The 20,065-nt window shown below is 47.4% G+C and overlaps 1 protein-coding gene across 10 annotated transcripts in view; it reads right to left on the reverse strand.

Moving 5' to 3' along the window:
* Nucleotides 1–3,968: 3,968 nt before the first annotated feature.
* Nucleotides 3,969–20,065, reverse strand: part of CUX1 (cut like homeobox 1) — a 337,359-nt gene continuing 321,262 nt past the window's right edge. For all 10 annotated transcript variants that reach the window (XM_084823412.1, XM_084823413.1, XM_084823415.1 and 7 more), the window contains 3 exons: nt 12,507–12,695; nt 8,866–9,130; nt 3,969–5,501 (listed from right to left, as the gene is read on the reverse strand). In XM_084823412.1, coding sequence (XP_084679538.1) covers nt 4,796–5,501; nt 8,866–9,130; nt 12,507–12,695 — 1,160 coding nt within the window. In that variant the 3' untranslated portion in view covers nt 3,969–4,795. The remainder of the gene's footprint in view (nt 5,502–8,865; nt 9,131–12,506; nt 12,696–20,065) is intronic.

The following is a 20,065-nucleotide window of genomic DNA, read 5'->3' on the forward strand; positions in this document are numbered from 1 at the left end:
TGGGGACACTACCCAGGCCTGCAGAGCCTTTGCCGCTGACCTGTGTTAATGGAGAGCCCACACTGCAGGGGGAGATCAACAGTGCTGCCATTCGGGGAAACGTGCTGGTTATTACTGGCCTTCTCCTTGAGAAGCCCCCAATAAGCTCCTGGGGGAAGGGTGTTCTGGAAGTTTGGAAACCACAGGGCTAGGGTGGGGAGGGGGAGAAGACCGAGGGGGAGATGCGGAGAGTTTCCGAACATATACGAGGATCTCGGCTAGAAGAAGGGTTGCAACTGTTCGCCCTCTCAACTGACCAGAGACCAGGAAGCAACGGGGTTACACTGCAAGGAGGCGGGAGCGGCAGGTGGGCAGAGGAGCCAGCAGTCCAGGGAGGGAAGATGGTAGAAAGCGCCTGGCGGGTGGCTTGACAGATGTGAGGCTGCTTTACCCAGAGTAAACGACTTTTTTTACACAGGCACTGAACGCGGGTCTTCTGCACACAGAACAAGTGCTCCCAGTAAAGCAGGAGTGGGCAACCTGTGTGTCCCCCCCGCCCCCAGATGGCGTTGGACTACAACTCTCGCCACCCCAACCCCTGGTCATGCTAGCTGGAGCTGATGGGACTTGGGAGTCCAGCAGCACTGGAAGGGCCCCGGGTTCTCCACTCCGGCACTCAAGTTGTAGGCCAGGTTGTTCCACAGGCAGCAGGGAGCAACACGGAACGACCCTTGAATCTGCTCAGCGGTAGGGTTCCGCGGAGCCCGTCCTCCTTCTGCTCCAGGCGGAAAAGGGTCTTCCGCCGCAACAACATGGCGGCAGATTGCTGCACAGGCACAACGTCCGGGAAGCTGTCTGTGCGCTGTTGCTTTCACGCTGTACAACAGAGAACTCCACCCACTGAAACATGGTCTCTAATACAGCTTTTTCATCACAGTTGTTCGGCAACGACAGGCTTGCAATCCTTTGCTGGTGAATACCAGGGCTTGTATTCTACCAGAGACGCTAGACTCGCCAATGCTGGAAAGGGGATTGCAAATGGCACAGGTCGATGGGACCCAAAGCCAAGAAGCCTGGGTGGCGTTTAAGACCAAACTGGAAACACCAATGGCACCCGCCTTGCCAGAGACGTAAGAAGTGAATCTTAGAAGGAAAGGTGCTGGCTCTCAGCTGGCTCTCTCAGCAGGTAACTTTTCTAGGCTATCGTAGCATTTCCCTTCAAACCCAAACCAGAAAGGAGCCAAAACATCAATAAAGTGCCAAATACGTCGTATCTCAAGAACTTTCCCGATTCGAAACTGCTGTTATGGTCAGACCAGTACCGTCTTTGATTTGACCGAACGGTGCCATAGTTCTCTGAATAGCAGCTCTTGCAGTGAGCCAACTGTTCTAATGGAAAGGGGAGGGTAAAACAATACAGTTCTGTTTTGACAGGTAGGTGCAACCTGCCTTGAAGGAAAAAGAGAATTTTGAACATGAGATTTGTATGATATGCTCCACGTACATCCAGGGCGGCGGCGGGGGGGGGGGGGAGCACATGAAAGACAAGGAGAATTCTATTTTTTTTTCAAGGCACTTCAATATTGCTTATCAGAACAGGTGGCAGAACCCCGAATGCTAGGCTGAGGTCTGCCCTGAGAGATGTTAGTGAGGACTCTCTGTTAGTTATGGAAAGCAGGCATCTGTGGACATGGACAGTAAGACATGGGGGGGTCCTAATAAAGATATGACTGCGTCAAGCATCCTGGTTGCTACTTGGGAGGAAGAAAACAAATTGGAATGGGAGATCTCTACTGTTCTAAAGAAAACGTACAAACATTTAACAGCAAGAAAGACTTCCTTTGCCTACTCACAACCATGGCCTGATAGAAGTGAAGCAGGGCAGGTCCTGTTTAGCCTGTCATGAAATGAAGACCTCCACAGAGAGGGGCTTCCTGTTTTAAGAAGGAAGTGGGGATTTCTCACAAGCCCCGCCCCACCAGGCTCAGGTAAAATGTCATGGGTGTGTTGGAGCTGCTGGATCGTGGCATAAGTATTCACAACAAAAGGTTAATCTGGTTGGAAAGGGAAGTTACACCTAGGCCAACGGGAGACTCCATGGTACCTCAGCTCCAGCGCTGATCAAGTTCTCTAGATGTTCTACAGGCAAAGTCTGGCTTTCTTCGTTGCTATAATTCTCAAACCAGCACTGCCACAATTTGCCTCCTCAGATCATCATGGAATGAGCATGTTTGGGTGCTTCAAGCACCAGCTTTCAGACCCCCAAAGTGGTCATGAAATTACAAAATTAACAAGAAGTCATAAAAGCAAACCTGCCTTCCAGCCTCCTAGAGCCTTTGATGTGGGCCATGAACGGGCATTTTTTAAAGCTACTGAACTCTTAAATTTGTGAAGATTTGAACTAAGTGTTGCTGTCACGTATTGAAAAGAGACTGTAAAATACATAATTTCCTTTTCAAAAAAAAAAAACATGCAAGGAAGGTGGTTTCTATATCTTACAGTCCCCCCCAAAAGAAAAATAAGAATTAATTACCAATTAATACAAGCATGTTGAGGTGTAATGTCGGGAACATACCTTTAAATCAGAACGCTTCTCCCCCCTGGCCCCCCCAATATCATAAAGTAAATATTAATTAGAACTTAAGAAGTAATTAATGCACCATTAAAGTGTCATCAAAAGATGTTGACCTAAAACAAAGTTTTCCATGATACACAATACGGTCCAAAAAAAAAAGAGTCTGTCAATAATATACAGTATGACAACTACATCTTGTAAATTATACCCAATACTGCCGGCAGTCTATCCCTCTAAAGAATATTTGCCCCCTTTCATCCCTTCCTAATAATCAGATAATAAAATACAGCACCTATAAATAAGCAAAAAAAATATATATATACCGAAATCATCTATCGTTAGTTTTAAAGATATGGCAATAAAGGAGTCTAAATCAGCAAACTTGTAGAAGCCATAACTGATAAAACAGCTTATTGAAAAAAGGTGGCAGTAATGCACTCTATGTGTGCACAAGTACGTAAGAAAATACAGACGTATAAAATTGCACACATGCACACACGCACACACGCACATTCATCCCTCCACACACCTCTATGCTCACGCATATACACATAGACAACAGGAGGAGTTAGAGACAATTTGGAAATTCGATTTTGTACTTTGATCGGCCTTGTGGCTATCGTAAAAGAATCGGAAGAGCTGATGGCCGTGGCAGGTGCCATGTTCCTGTCTACAGTTTGGTTAGGAGATTTGCAGTTGACATGGTGATCATCAAGTGCCAGGTACTCTTCTTCCAGGCCCATCAGTACAGACAAAACAGCTTGCTCCCACAGCTGAAACATATAGAAATCAGTGCTTGCTGTGGGACCACAGTAATTAGCTAATTAGTTAAAGGTGTTGAAAAGCGATTAGCTGAAATAGGCCTTGTTCGATCTCAGTGGTAGGAGACAGCAAGAAAGTGCATGGCAATTGACTTGACGGGGGTCCTGTCAAGACACAGTTTGCTCTGACTGTTTCTCATTGCAAGTTGCACCTCCACCCTCTCTCTTTCCAAAGGGATAACAACTGAATGTTTCCATCTTTCTTGTTAATCGAAAACAAAACAAAACAGTACTATGCATAACCACAGGCTCATTATGCCACCCACCTGATCACCTATGGCAAGGTAAGGACTGCTTCCAGGTGACCAGGTGGGTTTTTTTCCCATTCAAAACCTGGTGGTGGTTCTTTTCTTATAGGGCACAAATGACTACCATAGGTATTTGTAGTTAGGCGGGCTGAGGACTAGTAACTTGTATGGACTTGTTTGCAAAGCTGGCATCATGCAATTCAAACGGAACCGATCAAGTACGTCCCCATTCCAAGCTGTCTCCCACACCTCCTAGAAATGAGGTCTGATCCGCGTGCTCTGTGGTTAGAGGTTAAAAAGCAGATTATAAAATACCTAGATTTCAGATTTTTTTTCTTCTTTTTTCTGTCCTGATTTGGCCTAAAATGGAGTGTATTAAACAAATCCCAGCCCATAAAGAGACCAGAATTAGTTAAAGCTATGAAACAATGTGCACTACAAGTCAATTTTCTATTCCACTTTACAAGAAAAACACTGAAGTCAGCTACCACAAATTAAGATAGTTTCCTGATGTGACTTTTTTTGTTTGTTTAAAAAATATGTGGAGTAAATGTGTTTTTTTTTAAATCCCAAGTTTCAAACAATATTCTTTTCTTGAAAATATTTAGGAATTCAAACTAGTGTGTTTAGAGTCGGGTTGACTGTGCAATCTCTTAGTGGCAACTGAACAGCTACAAAAAAACTTTTCTTTTTCTCAAAAAATCTCCCCTCTCATCTTTTTGTTTTCCTGGTTAAAGAAGATAATAGTGTATTATTATCGCTCTGTTTAGCCATTAGATGGCAGATAAAAAGCCCCCCTTTTAAATATGTGGGTTTAATTTTCTTTTCTTGTTTGTATATATTTTATGTTTTAAAGCCCACACCAAAGAGGAGGGCAGAAGGCAAAAGCTGTATGAGTTTTTTTTCTTCCCCAGAAACTGTGGAAATCACTTTAGGGCAATTAATAGAAACACTTCGGGGTACAAAAAGCTGGACGACACATTTCAGTTTTCTTCCTCGAAAACACAAACATAAAACTGGGCTTAAACGCTCCTTTCGTTCTCTATATGCACCTTGGCCTATGGCATTTTTGCCCCGTGGCCTGCAGGGCGGTAAGTGCGAGACACAATTCAAACCAGCAGAGGTCCAAGTTTTGACTTCCCCAGCTCCTTCAGAGTTGGGTGAGCTTAATCTCAAAACTCCCATTCCACGGGCTCCTCTCGACTCGCGGCCTTCTCTAAGCGGTGGATTATGCTGTTCAAATTCGCTGCCTTCTTTTTCCTCAAGGTGTTGTCCCGCGTGTTCTTGGAGCAGGCCGCCTCAGAAAAGCTGAATAAACTCTCAAGGGAGTTGGTTTTCTGAGAGCTGGTGGCCAATGTGGAACTGGTACTTGGCACAATGGGAATTCTCCCCACACTCTCCTCCTTGGGTTTGCAAGAGCTCTCCCCTGTGAGGACTGAGGTAGCGGCATCCTCTTCCGGAGCACAGTTTGGCGCCGTCTCCAGAGTTTCTCCTGAATGCTGAGAGCCCGGTGGAGAACTCGGACGCAGTGCTTTGAGCCTGCCCTCGTCATCCGTGTCTTCCAGGCTCTCCATTCCCAACTGGAATGTCTCCGTTTTCTCCGAAGATCCGGCGTCTTGCAGCGCCTCTTCCCCCGCTTCGAAAGCCGACGCTGCTCGCCCTCCCTGAGACTTTGTGGTTGCATTGCTGTACGCATCGCCTTCCAGGCTGCCTTGCTTCATGTCGGGCGGGCCTTCTGCGTCCACCCCATCGCAACTGTCTCCCTCGGAGCTGTGAACCGCCCGGCTGCTTCTCGCTGAAGGAGAGTCGCTGGACCCTGCCTGACTCTGGCCTCCTGCTTGGATTTCTTCAATGAACAGCTCTCGACGAATGCGAGATCTAACAGAGAAAGAAGGGCAAGAAAAAAGACACATCACCAACAGGTCAGGAATGTAAGTTAAGGCAAAACATTACTACCCTAGTAATATCTGCAGCCTGCCTCTTCCTCCAAGGAATTCAAGTTGGTGCATCTGGGAAAAGGTCCATTATCATCACTACCACCCTGAGAGGTAAGATAGGCTAAAACACAGTCTGCCAGTTCACATGATCGAACAAGCCACCTGGTTTTAATCCCCGGTGTGTGCTGGCCGACATTCTCCTAATTACTTGCCTGGGCATGACTTGTGTCGACTGAACCCAGGCGACATGGCTTGTTTGAGGGGGAAACAACCTTCAAAGAACCCAACAACAGGCCATGGGTTATTTGAGGGTTGTTTCCCCCTCAAACAAGCCATGCAGCCTGGGTTCAGACAACACAACAAGTCATGCCCGGGCAGGTAATTAGGGAAATGATGCTCAGGATGCGCCAGGGATTAAAACAAGCCACCATGGCTTAAATAAATTTTGAATAAGCCATGGTGGCTTGTTTTCATCATGCGAATCAGGTCACCGAGTGAGCCAGGGTCACCATCCAGCAAGGCTCATGCCTCAGCAGGGATTTGAAATAAAGTTTGATTAAAGAAATGAACGCTATGGGTTTTAAATCAGTTAAGTCAGCATAAATGGCATATGAAGAGAAACAAGCTCTTGAAAAGAAAAGAAAACATTTTTTTTATGAGGCTGGCTGCAGCTTGTGCATGCACAATCACAGAAGAGGCATCCCTGTTACACAAAACGGCCAGAGATTTGAAATAAAGTTTGATTAAAGAAATGAACCCTGTGAGTTTTAAATCAATTAAGTCTGCATAAATGGCATATGAAGAAAAAAAAGCTCTGAAAAAGAAAAACTTTGTTTTTTGATCATGTCGGCTGCAGCTCGTGCATGCACAATCACAAAGGGGCAATCCCGTTACACAAAAGGGCATAACTCTTCTTGATAGCACTGGCCATTTGTAGCTTATATAAGTACATGCATCAAAAATAAGAAAATTTGCAGCCTGATTAACCAGGGACACCTTTTTTCAGTTGATGAGAACATTTTTTTGACCTATTAATCTAACTGATTTATCAATTCAACATTGTAGCCCTAATCCGAACCCAGGGTGTCCCAGTCCAAACACCTTCTATGCTGGTTCTGCCAGACATGCTTCAAAAACAATCTTGGGACTTGGAAATTTCAAAGAACACACTCATCTCTTCTTGGGAAAGACAAAGCAGCGATGAGTGTGCTTTCTACTAGTGTTTCTACTAGTGTTGAGCCGAAAATGCCCCTCAACTTTGTGGTGCTGTTTACAGGCCACAAAAGTGTGTGTGTGGGGGGGGTGCGCTTTTTTGGGGGAGAAAATCACAATGTTTTCAGGACCAAGTAGTTTATGATGAAAAGCAGCACTGAGGGAGGCTCCCCCCCCACCGCTAAGTTTCCTTTTCTGCCTCTTTAATATAATTTTTGCCATTGCAGAAAGTGGCAATGCTGCCGTCCCCGGTGGCCATTTCCCTCACAGTGCCTCTGGTAGGGCACGTGTGCGTGTGTGCGTGCGTGCATGTGCAGATGGCTCCTGGGTCACCGTCTGGACCCCTGCCGCCTGCCATAGCAACAAAAACCACCTTTTAAAAATAAAACGAGGGACGTCTTTGCTACAGCTGCTTTTCAGTGCAAGTCCCCAGGCCAACTAAAATGATGTGATTTTCTCCCACCCCATCCCCTGAACGGCTGACCTTTTCTTCCTCCCCCCCGGGACATCGCTGAACAAGTTTCAGCTGGAGCATTTAGTTTGGCTTTCGTTTGTATGCAGTAAGAAAAACTCAAGTTGTTGAGTCGGGGTTACTGGCCTGAACTGATAGCACTTGTTCATACAGTGCAGGAAATGGAATGATGTATTACATCACAACCTCTTGCACATCCCTCCCAAAATATAAAATAAAATCAGTTACTGTGCCGTTACGAAGGATTCCCACCACCACTTTTTTAGCCCAGAGTGGACAAAATGGGATGTTCAAGAGGAAGTAGAGCTCTAATTACCAGGCCCTGGGGGCAAGCAAGAGGGGATGACTCTCTTCTACTTTGCTTGTGAGCTTCACAGAGCCATACATGTGGCCCCTGTCGGTCTAGATCAACCTTCCCCAACCTGCACCCCTCCAGATGTTTTGAACTACAACTCCCATAAGCTCAAGCCAGCATGGCCATTGGCCAGGGAAGATGGGAGTTGTAGACCCTGGAGGGACACAGGTTGGAGATGGCTCGACTAGGTGGACCTTGGTCTGATCGTAAGAAGAGTATGGCTGGACCAGACTGATGTCCAGCATCCTGGTTTCTACATGAGCTAACCAGATGACTCCAGGAAGCTAACCAGATGACCCCAAGGAGGGCAGGAAGGCAACTGCCCTTCCCCACCTCTGATGCTCAGCAGTTTGCATCCCCTGAACATGGAGGTTCCATTTATCCATCATGGCCAACAGCTGTTGGTACACCTGTCTTCCATGAATTTGTCTGCGCCTTCCCTCAAGCCACTTGAGCCATTGGGGTCAGTACCACATCTTGGGGCAGTGAATTCCATACGTTCATTAGGCATTATCATAGAATCACAGAATAGTAGGGTTGGAAGGGGCCTACAAGGCCATTGAGTCCAACCCCCTGCTCAATGCAGGAATCCAAGTCAGAGCATCCCCGACAGGTGGCCGTCCAGCCTCGTCTTGAATGCCTCCAGTGTGGGAGAGCCCACCACCTCCCTAGGTAGAGTCATAGAATAGTAGGGTTGGAAGGGGCCTACAAGGCCCTCGAGTCCAAGGCCCTGCTCAATGCAGGAATCCAGGTCAGAGCATCCCCGACAGGTGGCCGTCCAGCCTTGTCTTGAATGCCTCCAGTGTGGGAGAGCCGCCCACCAGGTAACTGGTTCCATTGTTTGTCACTATGTGAAGGAAGACCCTCTCTCCTGTCTGTCCTGAATTTCCAAGCCCATCCATTTCACTGGGCGACCCCAAGTTCTCATATTATACAGCAGGCATAATTTTATTCTCCCCTGCGCAGTCTTCTTTTCTCTACAGTAAAAGCCCTCCGAGTGCTTCATTCTCTCCTCTTAGTGGAGTTGCTCCAGCCCCCCGTCATTTCGTTTGCCTCTTCTAGCTTTACAATAACCTTTATGAGACGGGAGGATCCAACCTGGAGGACCTCTTACAAATGGCCGGGAGCACTTTTATTCCCTAGCAATGACCTGGAACCCTAGTCTTCATGCTAGCAATGCTTGGAACCCAAACACAGCTTCACGCTCTTGCCCAATGCTGGCTTCGCAGGCAGGCAAGCAGACCCTTTGAGCTCCGCACAACGTACCTGTAATTGTGGAACCAATTAATGACGGTGCTGGTCTTCAGGTTGAGCTGTGTGGCAAGCTCTTCAATGGTTTTTGGTGATGGGTATGGCTTTTGCTGATAGGCTCGCTTCAGCGCTTCTTTCTCCTCTGGGGCCAGCACGACTCGTGGTTTCTTTAGCTGATGCTGCGGCTGTGGACTGGCCCCCTGACTGTAATCTATTCCAGCTGAAGAAGACTCCGAGGGCTGGCTGTCGCTGACTGAGCTGTGCCGCCGTTTCATGTATGCTGAAAGGGAAAGGAAACAGGGTCATCTGAGAGGCGATAACCAATGCGCTGGGAGAACTGGCACGTATGAAAGAATGGTTCTGTAAGTGTATGGACATAGGAAGCTGCCCGCTTATACACCATCAGGCCATTGGTCCATCTGCCCGATACTCTCCATGCCGATTGGCAGTCTCTCTCCAAGATCCTTGGAGTCTTTCCCAGCCACCCAGTAAGGTGCTGGGATGGTGTGTGTGTCCTCGAGCCAGCACCTCCGGTAGCTGGTCTCCGTCATCCTACCTCCTGCATCACCCGCACTCTAGATTAGGGGCGGGCAGACTTCAGGTTTGCAGGATCTACTTTGTTTTTTTACTAGATTCCCAAGATCCACCCACTGGAGGCTGGTGCAAAAGACATGCACTTAGAGTTAAAGGACTTTGTGCCCAGGAATGTGTTCTGAGTACCAGAACTGACTGGAGTTCACACTCCTCCCACACAAATATCCACTACTGGTTGCCCCACTCTTTTTTCATAAATGTGGGAGAAATGTCCTATTGGACTGCGCCATGTTTCCTAGTGTTGGTGAGCTGAAGAGGAAAGGCAGTCCATGCCTCCCCTCAGAAGGGGAGTATGTTTTCTATATTGTACTTAAATAAAAGTGGCATTTTAGCTTAGCCTAAAACAAGGTTGTGTATGCACTGTGCTAATAAATAAATAAATAAATAAATATTCGGCCCCAGAATAAGCTGAATTCATTATGCCAGTTGAGAAGGAAAGGGAAAGGTTCCTCCTGTGCAAGCACTGAGTTATTGCTGACTCCTAGAGGGACGCCGCTTTCGCTGGCATTTTCACAGCAGACTGTAGCGGGGTGGTTTGCCATTGCCTTCCCCAACCTTTTGCAAAATTTCTATTTGCTTGCATAATTTATTCTGCAAGTTGAACTGTTTTGCATCCTGCCTTGGCTTTTCATGGAGAGGGATCTGAAGCACTCACAGCCAGCGCGTATCTCATTTATCCCCCTTCCAGCTTCTAAGATTTCAGCCGGCATTGTTTACTTGCTACCAAGCATATTTTCACCACCATAAGGGCTAGCAAAATTACATATAGAAATGCTGAGATTCTCAGGAAACCGTATTCTGTATTCAAGACCACATCCTACACTTTCCGCCCTGCCATTTTGCTGCAGAATGACATCCAAAGCAATCTCACAAGGTTATCGTGAGGATGAAAGGGGATGGGGAGATATGTACGCTGGGAACAAAGATGGAAATATCAAAGATGCCCGCTCCGTCTGGCAACGAGATGCAGACTTTGTTTACTGAATTAATAAATAACATAATCTAAAGAGCATGTTAGAGTGTTTAATGTACTTCATGTGTGTTTTTTGGTAATCCTTACAGCAACACTGAACGTATTATTCCCCACATTGTGGACTGGGTCGGCGGTTAGGGGGGGCTGAAGACTGCCTTAGCTACTTGGGGAGTTTTTGGCAGAGGTGTGATTCAAACTGGGGTCCTTGAGATCTGAAACTCAGGATCTCCACCTTGGGGCATCTCCTCTTTAAGGGGATGTGAAGTAATAGCATTGCCTGTAAGCCAGATACAGTTGCTGCCAATGACCTCACTCGCTTTAACACAGCTCCTTGTATCCATTTTACAGATGGGCATAATCCAGGCAAGCTTTCCCAAGTAGCGCCCTCAACGCAGGCTGTCTGTATTCCTTCTGCTTTGTAGTTCTGCCCTGACTTGCTGCCCAAGAACCTGCCCCAACCCTCCAGGGCTGGCCATTTTGACAAACCCTTTCTGTGACTGGTCTGCCAGTTTCTCCCTCAACCTAGAGATGTGTATAATCCACGTCAGTCTTCCTCAAGCCAGAGCCCAATAGATGTGCCAGACTACAGCCCCCATCATCCTCTACCAGCAGGCAGTGGCTGGAAATGATGGGAGTTGTAGTCCAACACAACTGGAGGGCTCTGGCTTGGGGAAGGCTGCCCTGGATTATAGTCATCTCTAAGCTGAGGGTGAAACTGTGGTAGACCAGTCACAGAACGTGTTCATCATTACCAGCTCTGGAGGGTTCGGGCAGGTTCTTGGGCAGCCGGTCAGGGCAGAACTGCAAAGCAGAAGCAATTCAGACAGCCTGTGTTGAGTTTCCCCCATCCCCTTCCCCATAAAGCATGTTATAACTTAACCTCAAGTCCTGATGTTCATGGCAGAGATAAGACTTTGTGATCCATAATTGAGCCTCTTAGCTGCTACAGTACATAAATTGGACGTTGTCTTTTGGTGGATCAGGATAAGTGTTCCCAACTGCTGATTCTTCCACCAGATAACAATTCCAAATGAGCAGCTCAAAGAGTGATCAGTGTTTAGATCACAAGAGGGCGCCTGGAGCCCGTGGAATCTCAGCATCTGCACTATCCCTGAATCCCGAGCAGGAGACGTTCACTGCTGTGACCTTATAGCAGCCTTTTCCCAACCTGGTGCCCTCCAGATGTGCTGGACTGCAATTCCCAGCATGGCCATGGCTGGCTGGGAATGTTGGGAGTTGCAGTCCAGCACATCTGGGGGGCACTGGGTTGGGAAAAGGCTGCCTTATAACAACCAATGGTACACAAAGCAAGACACAAGCTTTCTTGGAGCATCCAAGCTCCTTCCAGAGGACACGTTGACCTAACTCATTCTCCCCCCCCCCCCGCCCCGCAGTGTGTAGACGTGTCTGATTCAGTGCGTCTTATTCCTGGAAGCCAGATGGCCATCCAAGTCCAGCTCATGCTGTTCATTCACTCCCTCCTCCCAGTAGTCTGTGGAAAAGGCAAGGCAGCATGGCACAAAGCAGTCTAGCCTCGTCTGCTCCAACTCTTCAGTGCCTCTTCAGGGTCTCGGCACCTCTATCTGATCCTTTTAACTGGAGATGCCACAGATCGAACCTGGGCCCTTCTCCCTGCAAAGGTCCCACTGGGCTATGGTCTCTTTGCAGTAGCCAAGGCCTGTTCGTATCTGGAATTGTATGTATGGCGGTGGCTTCTTCTCCTTCTCCATACAGTGCCATCCACGGCCATGGCACTTCACAAAGAATGAAAGGACACATCACTGACCCAAGGGGTGCGGTCATTTGAAGGAGAAGGAGACCGTCTTAAAAGGCCTTTCTGTAGCTTTTGAATGACTGGATGTTGCATATAGGATATCATTTCTGCTGTTCAATAATCTCTCTCTCTCTCTTGCTTAACAAAACGAACTACAGTGAAAATGAATGAATCAAAGGGAGGCATTGTGCAACCCATTCTGGATCCAGTCTGTCGAGAGGCAAAGCTCTCAGCTAGCGGCTGGCCAGTACTGGAAAACCCACGGTGGAGTGGAAGAGCGAGCCCCCTCGTCGCTGCAGGCAGGATGGAAGTTACCTTTCTTCTCCATGCGTTTCATATCCATCAGCTTCTCCACGTTGTTGGGGTCATTGAGCCACAGCTGCATGCGGACAAACGGCTCCCGGCCCTTCAAACTCAGCTTGTGCCAGGGCTTGGGGCGAGCAAGGAGGTCCGAGACCGAGCCCTGCGTCAGCCCCAGGATCGTCTCCCCAAACAGACGCTGACCTGCAAAGAAACCCAAACTTCAAGTTGCATTTGTGGCAAGGAGAGGCAAGACAAAGAGAAAGGGGAACAGAACAAAACAAAACCACACTCCAAAGGGGGCACAATGTCATAGAAGAACAGAAAACCTTGCGTTAAGCTGTTTGGGCTTGTCCTGAAAACAGTGGCACGGGCCCGCCTCTGGAGAGGCGTGAATGGTCTCTAGAGGTGACTCCCTGGAGCCCACTGAGAGCTGTACTGCAAGCTACACTGCAGGTGATGATACAGTTCCGAACATCATCACACCAGACCGAAGCCAGCCATATTTTTGAATGCTCTCCCGCACTAACTCATTGAATTTAGTGGACTAGCACATCAGGGAGAGGGCTACAATAAACGTTTCTCCCGGATGTGCTAGTTATCTACCTGAAGGGAGGTTTTTGTTCTTGTCTCCCAGGTCGTGATACTAGAATACAGAGTCAAGAGCCCTTTATCTTTGCCAGGGTCTTCTAATTCTCTTTCGACTCATTTCAGACTGTGATTAACTTCTTGAACATGTAAGAGAAAAAGAGGTGAGTCAGGGGCAGATATCCTAAGATAACCAATACTGTCATTGGGCTAGAGCTTCATTTGGTATTCCGGGGACCAGGTGGTGCCTGAAATCTTTCCTGCCTTTAGGATTCTGAATCTGGGTGCATTTGAACATTTGTCCATTCATCTAGCATCAGACACACCAGAAAATCATGAGCTGCTATATAGAATCTCAGACACAGCTGAAAATCATGGGCAGATGATTCTACACAGATAGAGAATCATGGACTGGTATAGATATAGATATAGATATAAAGACTTATTATTTTATTGTTTATTATTCATACCCTGTCATCTATGCACATGGAAATTTATGCAAATATAACACTGGCTACATGAACGTTACGTCCCCTTCCTCATGCCTTCCTTAGCTGTAGAAGTCTGGTGATGAAACCCCCACTCCCCCCGCCCCATGAGATTTTGTGAAGCAATCCCATGACCAGGCATGTGGAAAGTGAAAGAGCAAGGACATGGCTTGACCAAAATCCAGATCTGGGGTGCTTAAAAATTAGAATGTTGTGAGCGACTCTGAGGACCCCAATGGAAAAAAATGGGATATAAATCCACCAAATAAATACCCTCTGTTCTGGGGTCCCTATGGTCACCTGCAGTAGATGTAGGTGGGGGCTGGAATGCACGAGGCCCCTGCTCAGTTGACCAGGTAAGGGCAGAAGCCTCAACTCCGAGTATTTATACCAGGCCTGGCCAAACAAAGGAGCTGATGTTGCATGAACCTTCTTCCCTGAAACCCGAACACACACTGTCCTGGCCAACTCACTAGTCCTGCCTTCCCCAGCTGGCTGGGGGATTCTGGGAGTTGGTCCAACACATTGGGAACGTGACAGGCTGGGAAAGGCTGCACCAGGGCTAAGGCCCAGGCGCAGCACCATGAGCTTCTTGGGTCAGACCCAAGAGTCCCTGACAAAAATGTCCATATACAAATGAATGACATCCCAACGTTCACTTTCCTGGGGATAAGCCCAAGCTGAGAAATAAAAGACCTCACCCCCCATTTCCACGAATTCCCAACTCTCTGGACGTTTTTGGTCCCCCCTCAACACTTTCCGAGCCACTGCGTTTCAGTTTTCCCTGGGAAAGTTAAGGGATTGATTCCCCCAGCCGGGAGCACTTCCTGCCATTCAAGGTGAGGACCTTACAACGGAGATAATGGAAACAAAGACGGGCAACAGATTGAAACGATTTCCGACCCGTGTTTCCATAGCGGGCTCCTGCCACTCAGAGGGCAGCAGATGCTCAGACTTTACTGTGGACAGGCTCCATAACAGCTCCATTCCATTAAGCTAATCGAAACCATTCCATCAATGGCCGTGGTGCTCAGCCCCCCTCTGTTCAGCAATGCGTGTGCTGGAGCCGCCAGGAGAGCAGGGGAATGATTCGGCTGCGAGTGTTTCTGAACTGCTAGTGCAAGCGGAATGTTGTTATTGGTGATGGGAAATTTAATGCCTTTTTTTCCCCTTCACAGGAGGATTCCCCATGAATGATTCTGGCTTCGAACCCTGCTCTCAGTCCAACGCTTAGCTTCCAGGCCTGTGCATGGTGGGAACTCAAGAGCCTGCTGGTTTGGGGCGACGTGCTAATTGTGAAGACTCCCAACTCCATGGTTTCGGGGGTGCTCCCACCCACCTTAGCTGGTAACTCCCTTCGCCCGGCCACTGTCTGATGGGACAAGCCCAAAGTGGGCAGTGTGTATCAGGCACAGTAGAGTTATCTCCAGCCCCCTGGTGTGGAGGACCAGGGGAAACATATCCCCCACCCCAGCTGCCCATTCCGTCCCCTACGTGTCCTTTGTACAACAACCCCTTTTATGAGAGGAAAAAGGATAGTTACAGTTCCACGAGGAGTATCTGTCCCTGGCTGATCTGGTTTCCGTGACCTATTCCTTACGGCACGGGGAGGCAACCTGCTGCCCTTCAGATTTGGGGACTACAACCCCCATAACCCCTGACCAAGTGGGCTGGGGCTTATGGGAGTTGCAGTCCAAAACATCCGGAAGGCACCTGTTTGCCTGCCCCTTCCGTAATGGACTACTATGCTTCTTTTTCAAACTCTGTAATAAAGAGTCGGGCTGGATCAGTCCAAAGGTTCACCTGGCTCAATATCCCGTTTGTCATGGAGGTCAAACAGATGCTGCTGGGAAGCCCACAATCAGGCAGTGAAGGCAGGCATCTTTCCTGCTGTCTGGCCCCAGCAACTCTCTGAATGCAGAGGGGGATTTTTAGCTGAAAATGGCTGGTATATGGCCCCCAACCACTTTTCCCCACGGGACCGTGGCTCTTGACTTTAAAAAGGTTCCCCACCCTGCTTCACCTAGACCAATCCTTGCCCGTGGGTTGGCCTGAGCCTTTTCCAAGCTATCTAAACCAGCACCAAACCCTGTGGTGGTGAGTTCCATAAGCTATCTATGTGTCGCATCTGCCGAGGCATCTCACAGAGTGACCACCACGGCCCTGTACTCGATGTGAGCATTCACCAGTACATCTCCAGTGCTTATAGCTGGGGCTGTGCATGCATATGCTGTCATGATGTGGGAGTACCCAAGGTAACATTAAGCGCACCGCTCATTTTCCTGAGAATCTTAAGCTTTCGTTAAACACACACTAAAAGAGTGCTGGGGTGGGGGGGGCAGTTTCTACACTTTATGGCTGCAAAGCTATACTTGGAAGTATGTGGGCCATGACTGCTTACAGCTCAGAAGCTGGAAGCATGGATAAATAAGCCCTCCACTGGCTGGGGGTGGGGTGGGGGCTTCAGTGGCTCTCCCCATGACTAAGTACGACCGAATGCAAAGCAGTTGACTGTGCAGAATAAATTAAGCAAACTAAGAGAAATTAGGCAAACATGTCCAACATGTGTAACGTATTCAGGTCAAATGCTGGGCAGAATTTGGACAGCCCAGGCACAGGGTTTCACAATGGTTTCAGTGCAGAGTAAACATAGGCCCTTTGCACTGGTTACTTAGAATGTGGCTACCTGGCTGCTCAAGGGTCCACGGCAACCATGAACCACGCTGCACCTGCCCTGTGGGGTCTCCTGCTGGCTTCTTGTCAAGTAGCGGACCGTATTTTTAAGCTAGCACTGTTAGCTTAAGGACCTGAAATGATACAGCTCCTTGTATCAGAGAAATGCTTTTGGACTCTGGCCTGGGGGTGCTGCACTCCGACACACTGCCCTGTTCACATGATCACGGAGGGGGAAACACGCCACAGTGGCTTCTTTCCCTTGCCATGTGTGCCAGGGGATTTGCATAATTACCCACGCCAGCGCAGCTTGCCGTGCAGCGTGGACCAGCGAGGGTGGCTTGTTGTTGTAGTTGCCGTGGCTTAACAAGCCACCCCAGAACCTAAAACAGCACATGGGTCACCGAATCGGGACCTAGTTGCTCACTGCGGAAAATATTCCCCTCCAGATCCCTCCATTCCTCAGGTGCAGCCAAAGGCCTAAATGATCTGGGTCTACAGCAGTGGTCTTCAACTTGTGGGTTGTGACCCACAACCAAGTCGCAGCCTGACCTAAGGCAGGGCACACCATTAGTACCATCACACACACATAGACCTGGTTTGCGTATAATGACAACCCAGAGTATGTTTTGAGTATGGGCTGTTGAATCTTGGCGTGTTATGTGTGAACCTGGAACTATGGGTTAACTTTAAGTTGTTAATCATGAACAACCCAGGAAGGGAGCCCATGGTTTGTCGCTGGGTTGCGAACTTATTGTCATTATGTGTGAACCCAGAACCATGGGTTGTTCATGGGTTGTTTCACCAGGCTACAGCGGCGGCAGGCAAGAGTGGTAAAAAAAAAAACATGGCTGCTCTACATGCCGGTACCATAACACCACAAAGGCATTTGGGATACAGGAAGAGAACAGGTGGAGGAGGAGGGAATGAAACAACACAGAAATTGAAAAAACAACCTGCACTTTGCACTATAGCCTGGTAGACAGATGAGGGGTAATCTCTGGGTAAGACAACAACCCATATCCTGGGTTATGTACGAACCAGGTTATATGGTAAAAAGTTAAGAAGTAGGTCTTATATTGCACGTTCTTAAAAACAAAAAACACATATTTGGGCCAAAGTTCTGTCTTGAGTCAAAATAGTTGAAGACTACTGGTACAGTGTTTTAGGGACTGCCCTTTTTGTACAAAACTCAGGGATGCATGTGTTTGGGTCATCTGGTGAGATTCTGCTCTGAATGTTTGGCCATCTGAAGTGTTTGGCCATCTACCCTGTGGGGCTCTCTCCGTGCCCCAATTATCTTAAGGAACATCTCTCACATGCACCCCCAGCCCTACACTTTTAAGATTTAAGAGCTTCAGCTCCAAATTCCATCTTATGTGGAGGCTAACTTTGACCTCCATCAGGAGCAGGTTCTTCTTGGTGGCAGCCCTGCCATACAGTCGCCTCTCTACTGCTTTTCAGAAAAATGTTTTAAAACTTTAAAAATAAATACATCCAGAAGCCTTTGGAGTTTGCTGATTGAGAGGCTGGCTGCTGCTAGGCCCTATTGCACTGCAGATATTGAACATTATGTTGCTATTTTTATCGTTCGATGGTGTCTTTGTTTTGTTTTTTTACTGTTACATGGTGATCGTTTTCTTAGTTGCTTGTTTCAATGTGGATTGCTGTGGAATTTTATAAATGCAAGTACAATATATACAAATATTTTTAAATAAATTAAGAATGAATAATGGACTTCCATCCCCTGGAAATCCTTCTCAGGAGAAAATTCCTCTCTCTGGACCTTCAAGCAGAGAAAGATTTTTCTTTCTGCCTCTACTATTCCTGTGATTCAGAGTTTTTAGTCTATTGTTCTTGCTAGGGAAAGTGGAAGGCAAAAGGAAGAGGGGCCGACCAAGGGCAAGATGGACGGATGATATTCTGGAGGTGACGGACTCGACCTTGGGGGAGCTGGGGGTGGCGACGGCCGACAGGAAGCTCTGGCGTGGGCTGGTCCATGAAGGCACGAAGAGTCGGAAGCGACTGACCGAATAAACAACAACAAAGTCTATTGTTCTAGATTGGCTGTTTCAAATAGTTTTATGAAATGTGACTGAAAACTACTTCAAGGGCTGGTCTGGGCTAAAAGTCGGGTTATAAGTAAACAAATAAATGCCAATAGTAGTGTCCAAGAAGCGAATCGAGACTGATCCCATTATTCTTTGCATGTCCTGAACACGAGATTCTCCTCCAGAAAGAAAGAACATGGGAATTACAGGGTAGCCTTTCTTGGACTGAACCAAAGGTTCATTCAAGTCCAAGATTCTGTTGTCAGCAGTGACCAACCAGATGCTTACAGGATTGTCACAAGCAGAGCATGAAGGCAAAAGGACTCCCCTTTTGTTTGTCCCCAGAACCTGGTATTTGGAGGTAGACATCCTCTGGATAAGGAGGATACATTTCACTAAAGTTGTCCCATCAGTCAATTACTGTCAATTGTTCCATGGAGCTTGAAGAATTGGTCTGCTGCCAACGTAGCACAACTGCCTTTAATGACTTTTTCCCCACAAGAGTTGCTGTTCCTTTGCTTTATTTCTGTTTTGATTTCACTTTCTGTAACTAGGCTGACCCTGGGGCTTCAAGAGAAACGCCAAATAGGAGCGCTGTTTAGAGAATTATTCACTTCTAAAGTAATGTTATTAAATGTTAACTTCAAAAACCCTCCACAAGCCTGTGAAATTCATTATTTCACAATAAGTTCACTTTGTATCAAACCTGCTGATTATTAAACTATCTTTTGTTGTTGACATAATAAAAGTTAAATTGCTTTAAAAATACTTGACCGTTATTTTGAGCAAATCATTTCTGATGGGCCAACTGCTTGAATTTACATTTAGGGGTCTGTATTTATATGGACTACCCAATTTCAACAACAGAAACCCACGCAGCGATCTCACGGGATCACTGTAAAGCGTCACGTGAGCTAAACTCACCGACTGTACTGGCTCTTGGTCTGTTTCTGGGCCCAGTTGAAAGGGCAGATCTTCATCTTTAATGCAGCTTTCTCCAACCTGGTGCCCTCCAGAGGGACTACAACTCCCATAATTCCCAGCCAGCATATCTGAGGTATAGCAGGTGGTTACTGGGGAAAGGACCTTTTTCACTGGCGGCTCTGGAATGCTCTTCCCTGAGAAGCTGGCCAGGAGCCCACTCTGAAGTCTTTCTGCTGCCAGGCAAAGACCATTTTAATTTTTCCAGGCTTTTTGCCTTTTGACGATCCGTTTTATCCTGGCTTGTGTGTTATTTTAATGCTGCTGTTATAGATTATCCTATTTTTATATACTTGTTTATTTGATAGCGTTTTTAAAAAATATGTTGTAAGCCAGAATTTGATTGTGGGCGGGGGGGGGGGGAGTATATCTCAATAATGAAATACATAAATTTTTTAAAAACCTCTTATGTCTGAGCTCACTTTATGACGGTTCAGTTTTAGAACAGAAAAGGGGGCGCTGTACCAAGTTGTCCTCTTTGATTCCAAACATGGTTTTCTTTCATTTCCAGTTCAGCCTCCGTGCCTGACAGCCACATTCTGAGCTCTCTAAGCAACTCTCCTCTTAACATACTGAACACTGACTGCTCATGGATGAAAAGGTCTTTGTACAAGAGAGGACCGGAGGGGGCGGAGGGGCAGGAGAGAGAAGACGCTTTCTCTAAAGCTGGGTACCCATATGGACTCCAATTAAAAGCAGAGTACACAGCTTCTCCAGCTACAAGTGAAGCAAGACAGAAAAAACTCGGCGCTGTGGTGAAAAAGGAGATTTGTGCGTGTCAAGAGCGATGCAC

The sequence above is a fragment of the Heloderma suspectum genome, chromosome 16 (assembly GCF_057233095.1).
Source record: "Heloderma suspectum isolate Gila_16-S chromosome 16, 16-S_ref, whole genome shotgun sequence".
Taxonomy (NCBI): domain Eukaryota; kingdom Metazoa; phylum Chordata; class Lepidosauria; order Squamata; family Helodermatidae; genus Heloderma; species Heloderma suspectum.